Raw genomic sequence first — 17,756 nt, 5'->3', positions numbered from 1 at the left:
GTATCATTACCTTCATCCCTGGCGTAATCTTCCCCGGAATGGGGCTCAAACAAGTAGTCCCCCGTGGCCAGCTCAAACGCCTACAGAGACAAGTAAACAAACTATAAACATAAATAGCAACACAAACAGGCGGACTAAATCACAGGAAACAGACACTGTACTGTAGGGAGAAAGACCGTCAGCCGTTCTAAATATTACCTCCTTTCTGTCCAGACATTCCTCTTCCCTTAATTCAAGTCAAATATCCTTTATTATCTCAAATTGGGAAATTCACTTGGTTAGTAAAAGGGAATTCTAGTCATCCTTAACTTTGTGATACATCCAAGACCACCTAATTTACAGAAACGACAAAATGAACCTCTTCTTCTCACACACACACGTATATTATATATATATAGAACAAAAATATAAACGCAACATGCAACAATTTCAAAGATTTTATTGAGTTAGTTCATATAGGGAAATCAGTCAATTGAAATAAATTCATTAGGCCCTAATCTATGGTTTTCACATGACTGGGCCGGGGCACTGCCATGGGTGGACCTGGGAGGGCATAGGCCCACCCACTTGAGCGCTTGGCCCAGCCAATCAGAATGAGTTTTTCCGCACAAAGGGGCTTTATTACAGAAATAAATACTCCTTCAAACGATCCCACAGGTGAAGAAGCCGGATGTGGAGGTCCTGGGCTGGAGTGGTTACATGTGGTCTGCGGTTGTGAGGCCGGTTGGACGTACTGCCAAATTCTCTAAAACGGCGTTGGAGGCGGCTTATGGTAGAGAAATTAACATTCCATTTTCTGGCAACAGCTCTGGTGGACATTGCTGCAGTCAGCATGCCAATTGCACGCGCCCTCAAAACATCTGTGGCATTGTGTCGTGTGACAAACTGCACATTTTAAAGTGGCCTTTTATTGTCCCCAGCACAAGGTGCACCTGTGTAATGATCATGCTGTTTAAATCAGATTATTGATATGCCACACCTGTCAGGTGGATGGATTATCTTGGCAAAGGAGAAATGCTCACTAACTGGGATGTAAACAAATTTGTGCACTAAATAAATAATAAATATGCTTTTTGTTCGTATGGAGCATTTCTGGGATCTTTTACTTCTGCTCATGAGACATGGGACCAACACTTTACATGTTGCGTTTATATTTTTGTTCAGTGTGTTATGCATGTAGAGTGTGTCAGCGGTCGTCGGTTGTCCAGGCTTACCATGCAGGCTGTGCTCCATATGTCGGCTGGTGTATTGTAGCCAGACCCTATGAGCACCTCCAGAGAACGGTACTGTCTCGTCTGGATGTCTTCTGTAAAGTGCTTGTGCTGCGGAGGAGACACACAGGTCAACGGGAATATTGCCCAGACTGGAGTTCAAATAGTAGCAGTTTTCAAATACTTTTAAAAAGGGTCTAAGAGTGAGCATTTCAGTGAGACTATCTGGAGGTTTGCCATTTTCCATTGCACCAGGCACGCTCAACCAATCAGGCAGGCAACATCAATGCCTGTTAAGACTTAAGCATGAAATCCCTTCGGTTCCTTGGGTCATCTGCACAGATACTCACCACCCAGCAGGCGTTCCCCAGGTCTGCTATCTTAACCTTCAGTCTGTCTGCGTTAAGTGGCTCCAGGGGGTTGACCAGGAGGTTCCCCGCTGCCAGTTTGGCTGCATCCCGAGAGAGAGGGGGAGGGGGGAAGGGAGAGGAAGAGAGGGGAGAAAAACATGCAACATTATAAAATCCATGTACACAAACAACAAGTGTGCGGTTAAAATTGGCAAAAAAACACACATTTCTTTCCACAGGGCCGTGGGGTGAGACAGGGATGCAGTTTAAGCCCCACCCTCTTCAACATATATATCAACGAATTGGCGAGGGCACTAGAACAGTCTGCAGCACCCGGCCTCACCCTACTAGAATCTGAAGTGAAATGTCTTGTTTGCTGATGATCTGGTGCTTCTGTCACCAACCAAGGAGGGCCTACAGCAGCACCTAGATCTTCTGCACAGATTCTGTCAGACCTGGGCCCTGACAGTAAATCTCAGTAAGACAAAAATAATGGTGTTCCAAAAAAGGTCCAGTTGCCAGGACCACAAATACAAATTCCATCTAGACACCATTGCCCTAGAGCACACAAAAAACTATACATACCTCTGCCTAAACATCAGCGCCACAGGTAACTTCCACAAAGCTGTGAACGATCTGAGAGACAAGGCAAGAAGGGCCTTCTATGCCATCAAAAGGAACATAAAATTTGACATACCAATTAGGATCTGGCAAAAAATACTTGAATCAGTTATAGAAACCATTGCCCTTTATGGTTCTGAGGTCTGTGGTCCGCTCACCAACCAAGAATTCACAAAATGCGACAAACACCAAATTGAGACTCTGCATGCAGAATTCTGCAAAAACATCCTCCGTGTACAACGTAAAACACCAAATAATGCATGCAGAGCAGAATTAGGCCAATACCCGCTAATTATCAAAATCCAGAAGAGACGTTAAATTCTATAACCACTTAAAAGGAAGCGATTCCCAAACCTTCCATAACAAAGCCATCACCTACAGAGAGATGAACTTGGAGAAGAGTCCCCTAAGTAAGCTTGTCCTGGGGCTCTGTTCACAAACACAAACAGACCCCACACAGCCCCAGGACAACAACAACAACACAACTAGACCCAACCAAATCATGAGAAAACAAAAAGAGAATTACTTGACACATTGGAAAGAACAAACAAAAAAACAGAGCAAATTAGAATGCTATTTGTCCCTAAACAGAGAGAGAATACCTGACCACTGTGACTGACCCAAACTTAAGGAAAGCTTTGACTATGTACAGACTCAGTGAGCATAGCCTTGCTATTGAGAAAGGCCGCCGTAGGCAGACCTGGCTCTCAAGAGAAGACAGGCTATGTGCACACTGCCCACAAAATGAGGTGGAAACTGAGCTGCACTTCCTAACCTCCTGCCAAATGTATGACCATATTAGAGACACATATGTCCCTCAGATTACAGCGATCCACAAAGAATTCGAAAACAAACCCAATTTTGATAAACTCCCTTATCTACTGGGTGAAAAACCACAGTGTGCCATCACAGCTGCAAGATTTGTGACCTGTTGCCACAAGAAAAGGGCAACCAGTGAAGAACAAACACAATTGTAAATACAACCCATATTTATGTTTATTTATTTTCTTTCCCATTTGTACTTTAACTATTTACACATTGTTACAACACTGTATATATACATAATATGACATTTGAAATGTCTTTATTCTTTTGAAACTTCTGAGTGTAATGTTTACTGTTAATATTTATTGTTTATTTCACTTTTGTTTACTATCTACTTCACTTGCTTTGGCAATGTTAACATACGTTTCCCATGCCAATAAAGGCCTTAAATTGAAATTGAGAGGGGAAGGGGGGAGGAAGGGAGAGAGAGGGGGGGGGGAGGGAGAGAGATGGGAAGGGGGAGGGAGAGGAAGAGAGGGGAAGTGGGAGGGAGAGGAAGAGAGGGGAAGGGAGAGGTAGAGAGAGGGGAAGTGAGAGGTAGAGAGAGGGGAAGTGAGAGGTAGAGAGAGGGGAAGGGAAGTGAGAGGTAGAGAGAGGGGAAGGGAGAGGGAGGAAGGGGGAGGTAGAGAGAGGGGAAGTGAGAGGTAGAGAGAGGGGAAGTGAGAGGTAGAGAGAGGGGAAGGGAAGTGAGAGGTAGAGAGAGGGGAAGGGAGAGGGAGGAAGGGGGAGGTAGAGAGAGGGGAAGTGAGAGGTAGAGAGAGGGGAAGTGAGAGGTAGAGAGAGGGGAAGGGAAGTGAGAGGTAGAGAGAGGGGAAGGGAGAGGGAGGAAGGGGGAGGTAGAGAGAGGGGAAGGGGGAGAGAGAGAGGACAAGCAGCCATTTCAACACTAACCTGACAGTCAAATAAAGGAGGAACACAACAAACTACTGTACTTAAACTCAGATGAGGAGATGACTTTGTTCAATCATAATGAAAAGCCCTCCTAACCTCCTGGTTGTATCGCTAGAGATAAACACATAGCCATGTCTACAGCTCCACCACATAGCAGGGCTCTAAAGTGCAACCATTTTACTTGCATATGCGTCTAAATATTTTGCTGTGCGACCTGGAATTTGTATTTAGGAGCACCAATGGGCCTAGAAAAATGATCACCCAGATGATCATTGTTGCAATGATTAGTTCACTGTACAGCAGCCCTTGAGTGCCATGGAGAATACACAGAGCAGATTCATGAACGTCGTGCTTGCACCATTACTACAAAGAAAATGTTAACTCAAATATTTTTCATTATGCCCCTACATTTTTCAGTTTAGGCACACACGTGCTCCTCCCTGCATAGCAGCGTAATGTTCTCAACATCATGGTGGTCTACTCACCATCCTTCAGACTCTCCTGTTCTTCTCCATACTGACGGACATCATCCAGCAGCTCTGTGGCCTCCTCCTCCCCCCAACTCCTGTCCTGCACCTCCTCTGTGACTTCCTCCCGACTCCTGTCCTGATTCTTCTCCTGATGCTCCTCCTCCTCCGGTGACAGCTGCTCCTCCTCCCGGACTCTAAAGCTTGTTGTTTCAGTCTCAGCCATCTTCCTGGTCAGAGCTCCACTCCACTCCTCACTCTCTGGGGTCTCAGGCTCCTCTGTTTCTGGGGACACCAGGCCGTTACACACGGGTTGAGGAGGTGGAGACTCCTGACCATTTGACTCCTTTTTTGACTCCTGTGGGTTTGACTCCTGTGGGTTTGACTCCTGTGGGTTTGACTCCTGAAGAAGACCGTGATCCTCTGCTGGGTCTGTGTTACCGTTGTGTTGGTCTTCCTCCCTCTCCTTTGTTTTATCCTCTTCCTCAGGATGAAGGCCGTTACAGTACATCTTTCCCGCAGTTATTATGCCTTGTGGTCCTAACCGCGTCACATCCACACCCGCAATGCACGCTGGGTAAACAAGAAAATAACATGTCAGGCTGGACTAGTAGTTCCCTTCTAATTAGTCTAATTCTGTGTTGTTCTTCATCCTGGTCTTGGAGACCCACTGGGTGTGCAGGTTTTTGTCCCAGCCCAGCTGATTCAACTAATCAAGGGCTTGATAATTAGCAGATCAGTTGAGTCAGGTGCATCAGTGGTGGGCTGAGCAAAAAGCCTGTACAACCCAGTGTGGATCTCCAGGCCCATGATTGAAAAATACTAATCTAACCAACATCCCCTTGAGGGACAAAATTGTACTGAATTGAATTCCAGACACTCACTGGTTGAGTCTTGGATGGCTACCTCCTGTAAGGAAACCTGTCTGAGAGGAGCACAATATGTCCGCTCCTGTTTGGAAGAGACTGGAGACTCTGGGTCCTCCTCTTCATCCTCCTCCTCCCTCCCCGGAGCCTTCTCCATCTCCTCCAGATCCAGAATGCATTTCTCCAACAGCTCCGCCTGACGCTTCTGCTTCTTCTTTAACTTCTTCTTCTTGTTCTTGGACATTTTGGCCATCTGCAGAACAGGAGGAAGAGGAAAAGGAACAGTGAGACAGACAGACAGGACTCACAACAGGGTTTAGTAACAACACCAACAGGGTTTAGTAACAACACCAACAGGGTTTAGTAAGAACAACAACAGGGTTTAGTAACAACAGGGTTTAGTAACAACAACAGGGTTTAGTAACACCAGGGTTTAACAACAACAGGGTTTAGTAACACCACCACCACCAGGGTTTAGTAACACCACCACCAGGGTTTAGTAACACCACCACCAGGGTTTAGTAACAACACCACCAGGGTTGAGTAACACCACCACCAGGGTTGAGTAACACCACCACCAGGGTTGAGTAACACCACCACCAGGGTTTAGTAACACCACCACCACCACCAGGGTTTAGTAACACCACCAACAGGGTTTAGTAACAACACCACCAGGGTTTAGTAACACCACCACCAGGGTTTAGTAACAACACCAACAGGGTTTAGTAACAACACCAACAGGGTTTAGTAACACCACCACCAGGGTTTAGTAACAACACCACCAGGGTTGAGTAACACCACCACCAGGGTTGAGTAACACCACCAACAGGGTTTAGTAACACCACCAACAGGGTTTAGTAACAACACCACCAGGGTTTAGTAACAACACCAACAGGGTTTAGTAACACCACCACCAGGGTTTAGTAACAACACCAACAGGGTTTAGTAACAACACCACCAGGGTTTAGTAACACCACCACCAGGGTTTAGTAACAACACCAACAGGGTTTAGTAACAACACCAACAGGGTTTAGTAACAACACCAACAGGGTTTAGTAACAACACCACCAGGGTTTAGTAACACCACCACCAGGGTTTAGTAACAACAACACCACCACCAGGGTTTAGTAACAACACCAACAGGGTTTAGTAACACCAGGGTTTAACAACACCAACAGGGTTTAGTAACAACAACACCACCACCACCAGGGTTTAGTAACACCACCACCAGGGTTTAGTAACAACACCAACAGGGTTTAGTAACAACACCAACAGGGTTTAGTAACAACACCAACAGGGTTTAGTAACAACAACAACAAACAAATCTCAAGCAGAGGCAACGAATGAAAAGAGGCAACTTACTGCTTTTGGAGCGGGCGCTGTGCTGACTGAAAAGACAACAGAACCAAGTAAGAATACAAAACAATAATAATCTTGTGCCCAAACCCAGAAAATGCAGAGCCTCCCAATAAACTGGAACTAGGGCACTGCATCACAGTAGTCGGTCTGTACGGTGTGTGTATGGCCCCTACCCGCTGACCCTGAGGGGGGGGGAGCCCCTGCTTTCTGCCACTCTGTAGCCTCCGCGGCCAGCCTCCTCACGTACGGCTCATTCACCGTCAACAGGATGTTCTCTGGCTTGATGTCCGTGTGGATGATCTTACACTTGGTGTGAAGGTAGTCCAGCCCCTGGAGGACCTGGATAACGTTCCATTACATTTCAGTCATTTAGCAGACGCTCTTATCCAGAGTGATTTACATTCAGTGCATTCAATTAAGGTAGGTAAAACAACCACATGTCACAGATACTGCAAGTAAAACCTTCAAAACAAGCACAAACACGTATGGGAGGAACAGATGCCGGCCCCATGTCTCTCATGACACATTGTTTAGATAAATGTCAAATTGAGTAGCTAGCACACGCAATATTTGGTTCTGGATTCTGAGATTAGGGTAGCCAAGGTATGAGGATATGTATCTTAGTACTAGTTACTTGTCACATGATGCTCTTGGTACTAGTTAACCGTCACATGATGCTCTTGGTACTAGTTAACCGTCATATGATGCTCTTGGTACTAGTTACCTGTCGTATGATGCTCTTGGTAATAGTTAACCGTCACATGATGCTCTTGGTACTAGTTACCTGTCATATGATGCTCTTGGTACTAGTTAACCGTCACATGATGCTCTTGGTACTAGTTACCTGTCGTATGATGCTCTTGGTACTAGTTAACCGTCACATGATGCTCTTGGTACTAGTTACCTGTCATATGATGCTCTTGGTACTAGTTACCTGTCGTATGATGCTCTTGGTACTAGTTACCTGTCATATGATGCTCTTGGTACTAGTTACTTGTCACATGATGCTCTTGGTACTAGTTACTTGTCACATGATGCTCTTGGTACTAGTTAACCGTCATATGATGCTCTTGGTACTAGTTACCTGTCGTATGATGCTCTTGGTACTAGTTACCTGTCGTATGATGCTCTTGGTACTAGTTAACCGTCATATGATGCTCTTGGTACTAGTTACCTGTCGTATGATGCTCTTGGTACTAGTTAACCGTCACATGATGCTCTTGGTACTAGTTACCTGTCATATGATGCTCTTGGTACTAGTTAACCGTCACATGATGCTCTTGGTACTAGTTACCTGTCGTATGATGCTCTTGGTACTAGTTAACCGTCACATGATGCTCTTGGTACTAGTTACCTGTCATATGATGCTCTTGGTACTAGTTACCTGTCGTATGATGCTCTTGGTACTAGTTACCTGTCGTATGATGCTCTTGGTACTAGTTAACCGTCGTATGATGCTCTTGGTAATAGTTACCTGTCGTATGATGCTCTTGGTAATAGTTACCTGTCGTATGATGCTCTTGACGCAGGGCAGAGGAAGGCCCTGGTAGTTGGACTTGATGATCCACTTCAGTAGGTGGTGCCCCAGCACCTCAAACACCATGCACACATGAGTCCCGTTGATGCCGGAGATCTTGAAGTCATCTAGTAGCTGGACCACCATTTCCCTCTTGGGGTCATCAGGGTCTGTGTTTCTCACCTACGAAGCAAAGCCAGGAAAACCAAACTTATCAGAACAAATGTGTCCGAAATGAAAAGAAAAGAGAGCAAAGGAGGCATTTTACAGATGAAAAGATCAGGCTGATGTCATGTTGGGTATAGCTGACTTAAGTTAGTACTCACAGATCTCAGCAGTTTGATCTCATCCACAGCTGTCTCTGTGTAGTGCTCTGCACTCTTCACTACCTTCATAGCCACAAACCTCTTCACCCTAAAAAAACAGACTGTCAATCAGTCAAGCTGACACAGAAGACAGTCTCTTTGTCCCAAATGGCACCCTATTCCTTAAATAGTGCAATACTTACAGCCTGAGCCAATACGATGCCATTTCAGATGTGCTCAGAGAAAAACATCCACCTTTACGTGTGTAATGGACAGAGAAACGTATGATAAGATGTTCTTACTGGATGTCCCAGGCCAGCCACACAGTGGAGAAGTGTCCCCAGCCCAGCTTCCTGATCACATGGTACCTCCCGTTGAACAGGTCTCCTATCTTTACATGGTGGTAACCACCTAGACACACAGGAGAGGGAGATTGGTGACAGAAGAAAAACAAGTTCAACATTCATTATTTGTTATTAGGACTAATAATATTTTTTTTTATGTATACTGAACGATTTCAACAATTTGACTGAGTTACAGTATATTTAAGGAAATCAGTCAATTGAAATAAATAAATTAGGCCCTAATCTATGGATTTCACATGACTGGGCAGGGGTGCATCCATGGATGGGCCTGGGAGGGCATAGGCCCACCCACTGGGGAGCCAGACCAGAATTCTCCTCAGTTTCATCAGCTGTCCGGTTGGCTGGTCTCAGACGCTCCCGCAGGTGAAGAAGATGGATGTGGAGGTCCTCCGCTGGTGTGGTTAAACGTTGTCTGCGGTTGTGAGGCCGGTTGGATGTACTGCCAAATTCTCTAAAACTACGTTGGAGGCGGCTTATGGTAGAGAAATTAACATTTAATTATCTGGCAACAGCTCTGGTGGACATTCCTGCAGTCAGTATGCCAATTGGATGCTCCCTCAAACCTTGAGACATCTGTGGCATTGTGTTGTGAGACGAAACTGCACATTTTAGAGTGGCCTTTTATTGTCGAACAAAGGGTGCACCTGTATAATGATCATGCTGTTTAATCAGCTTCTTGATATGCCACACCTGTCAGGTGGATGGATTATCTTGGCAAAGGAGAAATGCTCACTAACAGGGATGTAAAGAAATGCCTGCACAACGTGAGAAAATTAAGCTTTTTGTTCGTATGGAACATTTCTGGGATCTTTTATTTCAGCTCATGAAACATGAAACCAACACTTTACATGTTGCGTTTATATTTTTGTTCAGTATAATAACATCCTGTGTGGGTTTACTTAAGTCTGAAATTGACATTGATCAAAGTGAGGAGACTCTTCTACAGCTGTGTTTATTTTGTGAACTTTGAACAAAAGTGGCAAGTGTGTACATTGTAGAGGTCTTCTCAGATGCCGAAATTGAGATCCGATTTTTTCTCTCAAAATTTACATTTTAGTCATTTAGCAGACGCTCTTATCCAGAGCGACTTACAGGAGCAATTAGGGTTAAGTGCCTTGCTTAAGGGCACATCGACAGATTTTTCACCTAGTCGGCTCGGGGATTAGAACCAGCGACCTTTCGGTTACTGGCACAACGCTCTTACCCACTAAGCTACCTGCCGCCCCCGAGCAGAATTTATGCTGACAAACATCACACTGACTCGAGTCACTCAACATTAGAAAACTTAGAAAATAGCCCAAATACAATAGCAAAGTAGCCCATAGGACTATTAAATAGGCTAAGCCTAAATTAATAAATTAAGATATTTAAACTAGTAAATTGAATAAATTAAACAAATGCATTAAATAACTCAGGTCTTGAAAATATGGGCCAAGAGCCTCCTCCGTATCCACAACGTGCATGAGACCCATACAGACGTTGGTTTTCCCTCCCTGTAGCCTCTCTCATTCCCTGTAGCCTCTGTCATTCCCTGTAGCCTCTGTCATTCCCTGTAGCCTCTGTCATTCCCTGTAGCCTCTGTCATTCCCTGTAGCCTCTGTCATTCCCTGTAGCCTCTGTCATTCCCTGTACTCCCTTTCATTCAGTTTCTTCACATTAGCAAATAACGACTCAGTGTTTCAGAAACTCACTTTCTTATAGCCTAGGCTATCATTCTCCCCCCCCCCCCCCGGAGTCTTCCTCCTCTCTCACAACAAGTAGGCTACAATATCCCACGTCAATGGCGAGTTTTCATAAAGAGAACATGCAGTTGTCACAAAATGATATTGACACATTCGGTTTGATGAAAGGTGACCGACCCCCTGACAATAACTTAAGAGAATAAAATGTAAATGAGTGAAATTTGCATTTGTTTGTTTAGGAACTAAACTCTTCAAAATATACATTTTGGATACTGTCGGTATTTCACATATTTTCCACGTCGGATCTCGGGTAGTTCCGTGAAGACCTCCAGTACATTGTGAGTATACGAGGACCACTCACCTTTGCAGTAGTCATTGGGGTCCTCCTGCTCCTCGTCATCAGAGCCTAGGATCTCCTCCGGCTCCTCTGGCTCCTGGGGAGAGGCCTCTGCTTGGGACTGCTGCTGAGCAGCTGGGTGCCTGGAAGACACATGAATGTTCTGGAAGTATAACAACGATAACAGAACATACAGTGCCTTCAGAAAGTATTCATACACCTTGACTTATTCCACATTTTGTTGTGTTACAGCCTGAATTCAAAAATTGATTAAATATAATTTTTTTTCACCCACCTACACACAATAGTCCATAATGACAAATTGAAAACATGTTTAGTCATTTCTGCAAAACGTATTGAAAATGAAATACAGAACTCGAATTTACATAAGTATTCACACCTCTTTGCTACGACACTCCAAATTGAGCTCAGGTGCATACAATTTCCTTAGATCATTCTTGAGATGTCACTACTACTTGATTGGAGTCCACCTGTGGCCAATTCAAATTGTTTGGACATGATTTAGAAAGAAAACACACCTGTCTATACAACGGTCCCACTTGACAGTGCATGTCAGAGCAGAAACTATACCACAAAGTCCAAGGAACATCTGTAGATCTCAGAGATATAAAATTGTGATGAGGCATATATCTGGGGAAGGGTAGAAAACTATTTCTAGAGTGCTGAAAGTTCCCAAGAGCACAGTGGTCTCCATCATTAGGAAATGGAAAAAATATGGAACGACCCAGACTCTGCCTAGAGCTGGCCGTCCGACCAAACTGAGCAACCGGGCAAGAAGGACCTTGGTCAGGGAGGTAACCAAGAACCCAATGACCACCCTGACAGAACTACAGAGTTCCTTGGCTGAGATGGGAGAACCTGCCAGAAGGACAACAGTCTCTACAGCACTTCACCAATCTGGGCTTTATGGGAGAGTGACCTGACAGAAGCCACTCCTGAGGAAAAAGGCACATGACAGCACGCCTGGAGTTTGCAAAAAGGCATGTGAAAGACTTCAAGCATATGGCAAAAGATTCTGTGGTCTAATGAGAAATAAATGGAACTCTTTGACCTGAATGCAAAGCGCTATGTCTGGAGAAAAGCAGGCACAGCTCATCACCCATCGAACACCATCCCTACTGTGAAGCATGGTGGTGGCAGCATCATGCTATGGGGATGCTTTTCAGCAGCAGGGACTGGGAGACTGGTAAGGAGAGGGAACAATGAATGGAGCTAAATCCTTGAGAACCTGCTTCAGAGTGCAAACGACCTTAGACTGGGGGCGAAGATTTACGTTCCTACAGGACGACTCAAAGCATACAGCCAAAGCAACGCTGGAATGGCTTCAGAACAAGAATGTGAAAGTCCTTGAGTGGCCCAGCCAAAGCCCAGACTTGAATGCCATTGAACATTTGTGGAAAGACTTGAAGATTGCTGTTCACCGCTGCTTCCCATCTAACTTAACAGAGCTTGAGAAAATCTTCAAGGAAGAATGGCAAAAAAAATCCCCAAATCCAGATGTGCAAAGCTGATACAGACATACACAAGACCACTCAAAGCTGTAATTACCACCAAATGTGCTTCTACAAAGTATTGACTCAGGGGTGGGAATACTTGTGCAAATGTGATATTTCTGTATTTAAAATTGAATACATTTGCTACAATTTCTAAAAACATGCTTTCACTTTGTCATGATGGGGTATTGTGTGTGTAGATGGGTGAGAAAAAAAATCAATTTAATCCATTCTGAATTCAGGCTGTAACAACAAAACGTGGAATAAGTCCAAGGGGTATGAGTACTCTCTGAAGGCACTGTATTTAGAACAGAGGCCTCTGGCTGGGGCTGCTGCTGAGACGCTGTCGGCTGGCTGCCTGGAGGTCATACTAGTCTGAGTAATGCACTAACTACAGTATGACAACAATAACAAAATATCACAGACTATCGCCTTCAATTTTAACATGTCTCGCACGCTAAATGCAGTATTACATTCTACCGCCTCTTTCATAAAAATAGACGTTTTTCCCAAGGATGACGTAAACTTTTTTTCCAGAGATGAGTGACTTGCATGGCATTTACACTGACATTTGATACAGGACTGTTGCCCTTTTCCATTCAAGACGTCTCAAATCAGTGTAACAGCCAGCTAACTGGCTTACTGCTCTAGAAATAAACGCAAGTTATTCACATACACAGGATGACCGCAGTGTGGAAATCCATTGTTCGAAAAATACAAAAAAGTTTTGCCTATCTAGGCTAATGTGAAGTCTCGTGATAAGGTTTGGTTTTGGGTGCTGAGACTAGGCTGTGTTCTTTAGCAGAAACTGCCATAATCTATAATAATACCTTGATGGACATGGCATTTCCACCGTCCATAATGTCATACTTCAGTTAACTTCACCGCTCTCCTGCTGTTTTAAATATAGCTAGCAGCACAGCAGATAGGCCTTACATAACATAGGGCCTACAGAAGGATGTCTGCCATGTGTGATGGCATAGTGCGGGTTGGCTTGGCTGTTGGCTAAACCACAACAATCTCAATCCTTCCTATACACAGGATTTACTAAAATACTGTACATCATTCATAACATTCTAAGATATTCAAAATGGGTGTTATAGGATTCTTTGAGGTACATTGTCGTTCTGGGCAGGCCCAAGAGGCACTGACATTTGTACTAAACTGTGTGCCTGCCATGCCGGGGCAACTCAAATCTGACCCAGTTACACTTCTGCCGGCTTTACATCTTGCGATATATAATTAGGGACTGATTTACTGTAGACCTGGGACACCAATTAGCTAATTAACTGAGTACAAGTAACTGTCAGAGGGGAAACAAAAGCCAGAAGTGCTTTGGCGCTCCATGAGTAGCCCTGCTGTCTGCATTCAGACATCCATATCTGTCCAGGTCACAAACACTATGTAAATATTGATGTTAGCAGCTCAAGACATTTCCAGATATGCTGCATTCCTTCTGACTACAAATAATAGATAAACCAGAGGCAGTTATAGTTAAGACACTCAAAGCCTATAATGAATCACCATACAAAGTCTTTCTAGAAACTTCACACAAAGCATGCATTGCATTTTCTAGAACATATCGCAAACATTAAGAACACTGTCCTAATATTGAGTTGCACCCTCCCCCCTTTGCCCTCAGAACAGCCTCAATTTGTCAGGGCATAAACTCTACAAGGTGTCGAAAGGGTTCCACAGGGCTGCTGGCCCATGTTGACTCCAATGCTTGCCACAGTTATGTCAAGTTGGCTGGATGTCCTTTGGGTGGTGGACCATTCTTGATACACACGGGAAACTGTTGAGCGTGAAAACCCCAGCAGCGTTGCAGTTCTTGACACAAACTGGTGCGCCTGGCACACATACACAATTCAACTCGAGGCTTAAAAACCCTTATTTAACCTGTTGTCTCCTCCCCTTCATCTACACTGATTGAAGTGGACTTAACAAGTGACATCAATAAGGGATCATAGCTTTCACCTGGTCAGTCTCATGAAAACAGGAACCCTCAACACCTCTTGGAAAGAGGAGAGGTGTAGGCTGTGTCTTTGGCATGTAATAGAGAGAAATAGTAATGGCGTCTTTTTGTAGGCACTAACTCCGCCATGGTTCATTGGCCAAAGCCTATGGGGAAATGAATGCTATTCTTGGGGGGATAAACGCTGAAAATAAGGTCTGTGGTAAACACAGGCATATGAGATCTTATACATTACTTGAAAATACAGAGGGTTTCACTCGGTTTTGTGTTGCATTGGATTTGACCCAAAGCTGTAGTTTTTAATTTAGGCCATGTTGTCTTGCAGTATTACTTAACAGCCTTGTTGCAAACACAATGGATGATTTGGAGTGGATTTTATAACACACACTTCCTTCTTTTCACTTTGTCATACAGGCCAGTAATGTAGAGTGAATGCAATGTTGATCCCTTTGTATTTTCAAGTGTTGTGGTGGCAGCATCATGTTATGGGTATGCTTGTCACCGGCAGGGACTGGGGAGTTGGTTACAATCAAAATAAATATGAAAGGAGCAAAGCCCAGGTAACACGCATACCATAACATGACACCTCAGTCTTCTGAAAACGTTTATTTTACTATGCCAAAGACAAACAAGAATGGCTTTCCAAGAGGTGTTGTGTTCCTGAATGGCCCAGTCTCCTTCCTGATTTAAATCTGCTTAAAAAAAATAAAAATCAGAGACAAGGTTTGAAAATTGCTGTCCATCAATGATTCCCAACCAGATTGACTGAGCTTGATGAATTTTGACAAAACAATGGATATACAGTATGTTGCCCTAAGAGTTGTGCAAGGTCAGTAGAATACTATTCAAAACGATTCGCAGCTGTAATAGCTGCCAAAGGTGCTTCACCATGTATTAACTATGGGCTGTGAAGACAATCAATACATCCTCATTTTTGTATTTCTAAGTGGAATAGGTTGTGTAGCTCGATAGGGGAACCAAATCGAACGTAATCCCTTTTTATTTTAAGGCAGCAAAATGTGAATACTGTGCAAGGGGTGTGTAGAGTTTCACTAGCAACTGTACTATGATCCTAAATAAATCATTAACTAGGTGATATGGTGCGTGGTAAAAAAACAAACAGATGTGCTGACTGACAAGGGAAGTGACTTCATCATGGATATTGCTAAATCAGAACATCTGCTGTACAGTCTGGAGTGGACACAGACCACAACGCCCAGTCAATCAGTGCTTTTTAGGACACCACGGAAACTGGATGTATGCTCTCGGCCTCCAGCTGATTCAATGCTTTGGGTCAAACCAAATGCCTGTGTCATTAGATGTAGCCAAGTGTTGTGCGGCAAGACATGTTTGTTAACCAGTAGGTATGCAGAATGACTCACTTCTTGCTGGACTTCTTCGCTTTCGCCCTCTTCTTCCTCGCTCGAAGAGCTAGAACTAATGCAATGAAAGACATTTATTCAATATCTAGCTAGCTATCACATTACTGGTTAAGCAGTATTTTAACTAGCTATCACATTACTGGTTAAGCAGTATTTTAGCTAGCTATAACATTACTGGTTAAGCAGTATTTTAGCTAGCTATCACATTACTGGTTACGCAGTATTTTAGCTAGCTATAACATTACTGGTTAAGCAGTATTTTAGCTAGCTATAACATTACTGGTTAAGCAGTATTTTAGCTAGCTATAACATTACTGGTTAAGCAGTATTTTAGCTAGCTATAACATTACTGGTTAAGCAGTATTTTAGCTAGCTATAACATTACTGGTTAAGCAGTATTTTAGCTAGCTATAACATTACTGGTTAAGCAGTATTTTAGTTAGCTATCACATTACTGGTTAAGCAGTATTTTAGCTAGCTATAACATTACTGGTTAAGCAGTATTTTAGTTAGCTATCACATTACTGGTTAAGCAGTATTTTAGCTAGCTATCACATTACTGGTTAAGCAGTATTTTAGCTAGCTATCACATTACTGGTTAAGCAGTATTTTAGCTAGCTATCACATTACTGGTTAAGCAGTATTTTAGCTAGCTATCACATTACTGGTTAAGCAGTATTTTAGCTAGCTATCACATTACTGGTTAAGCAGTATTTTAGCTAGCTATGTTTCCATATAGTGACTCGCTGAACGGAACGTTATATGCTAGCTAGCTATCCAACGACAGTTGAAAGGTGGCTGAGGTAGCTAGGTTAATGAATTATTAGCCAGCTAACATTAGCCACAGTTGTTTCCTGCGACAATAGTTAGCCAACATTGTTAGACAAATCAAATAGTTGGCAGCATTAGCTACATACGTGAGCTACTGGTTGAAGATTATCAATAACGTCCTCCTTTAAAAAGGAAGCGACAACTGCGATGTTTGGCCAGCTAGCTAGCTTTCGTGCAACCACCACTCACTGAAGATCTGCTAATGCCAATCGCACAAATAATGCACGATTCCCTCCACGTTTACTCAATTACTTTGTCATAGTTAACAATGATATGAATCAATGGATTGTAGTTAGATAGGGGTCAGGTTGATGCCTGTCCTATCTTAGTTAGCATTAGCTAGCTGCGCCAGTGCGTGCCTGGCGTTCAGTTTAGCAGGAGACATGCAATTCCACAAAACATTTCGTACATAAGAGTACGTCGATAACATGAACAGTAGCTTTAAATACGACATCAAAATCACGTTTGTTCATATATTATATTAACACAAAACTGCTTACTGATTAATTGTTTGTCTTTTATGCCTTTATAACAATTACCTTTTCTCTCCATGTTGGCCGGGTAGTTCACAGATCTTCCTTATGCCAACAGCACAAACGATGACGTCACTTGAATATGATAACGAGAAACCTTCAAATTAAAAGCCAGCGTTTCGACACTGCAACAAAACCGACGCGTGCGCAACTATGTGGCAAACAGACGTGGTTGGTTTGGATTGTTGACAACATGTAAACTATATTTCGTCTCCAATGTTTATTGAAAACATGAATACATTTGTACAATGAGGACTTGTTGAAATCAAAACAAGACATGGTATCAACATGATGAAACCAGTCACTTATGATTCCCCACATGGCAGTTTCTTGTCATTGTTGGTAGCTGCACTACATGGCCAACAGTAGGTGGACACCCCTTCAAATGAGTGGATTCAGGTATTTCAGCCACACCTGTTGCTGACAGGTTTATAAAATCGAGCGAGCACACAGCCATGCAATCTCCATAGACAAACATTGTCCGTAGAATGGCCCATACTGAAGAGCTCAGTGACTTTCAACATGGCACCGTCATAGGATGCCATATTTCCAACAAGTCAGTCATATTTCTGCACTTCTAGAGCTGCCTGGTCAACTGTAAGTGCTGTTATTGTGAAGTAGAAACATCTATGAGCAACAACGGCTCAGCCACGAAGTGGTAGGCCACACAAGCTCACAGAACGGGACCGCCGAGTGCTGAAGCGCATAGTGCATGAAAATCATCTG

At 43.6% G+C, this 17,756-nt stretch overlaps 1 protein-coding gene across 1 annotated transcript; it reads right to left on the bottom strand.

Annotated features, from left to right (window-relative positions):
* Nucleotides 1-10: 10 nt before the first annotated feature.
* Nucleotides 11-17,091, bottom strand: LOC311120777 (SRSF protein kinase 1-like; the record flags this gene model as incomplete). The annotated part of the gene is made up of 13 exons (XM_084195352.1): nucleotides 17,037-17,091; nucleotides 15,667-15,721; nucleotides 10,820-10,938; nucleotides 8,714-8,822; nucleotides 8,433-8,520; nucleotides 8,095-8,289; nucleotides 6,764-6,929; nucleotides 6,594-6,619; nucleotides 5,250-5,484; nucleotides 4,384-4,938; nucleotides 1,562-1,662; nucleotides 1,215-1,322; nucleotides 11-80 (listed from the first exon to the last, which is right to left on the bottom strand). Coding segments are annotated over exons 1-13 (1,840 nt in total), but the record flags the coding sequence as incomplete, so codon positions are not given.
* Between the last annotated feature and the right edge of the window lie 665 nt (nucleotides 17,092-17,756).

This window comes from Coregonus lavaretus, assembly GCF_964263955.1.
Source record: "Coregonus lavaretus genome assembly, contig: HAP1_SCAFFOLD_2495, whole genome shotgun sequence".
Lineage (NCBI taxonomy): Eukaryota > Metazoa > Chordata > Actinopteri > Salmoniformes > Salmonidae > Coregonus > Coregonus lavaretus.
Note: the sequence above shows the minus strand (reverse complement) of the source record. Positions and strands in the feature narration are given on the sequence as shown.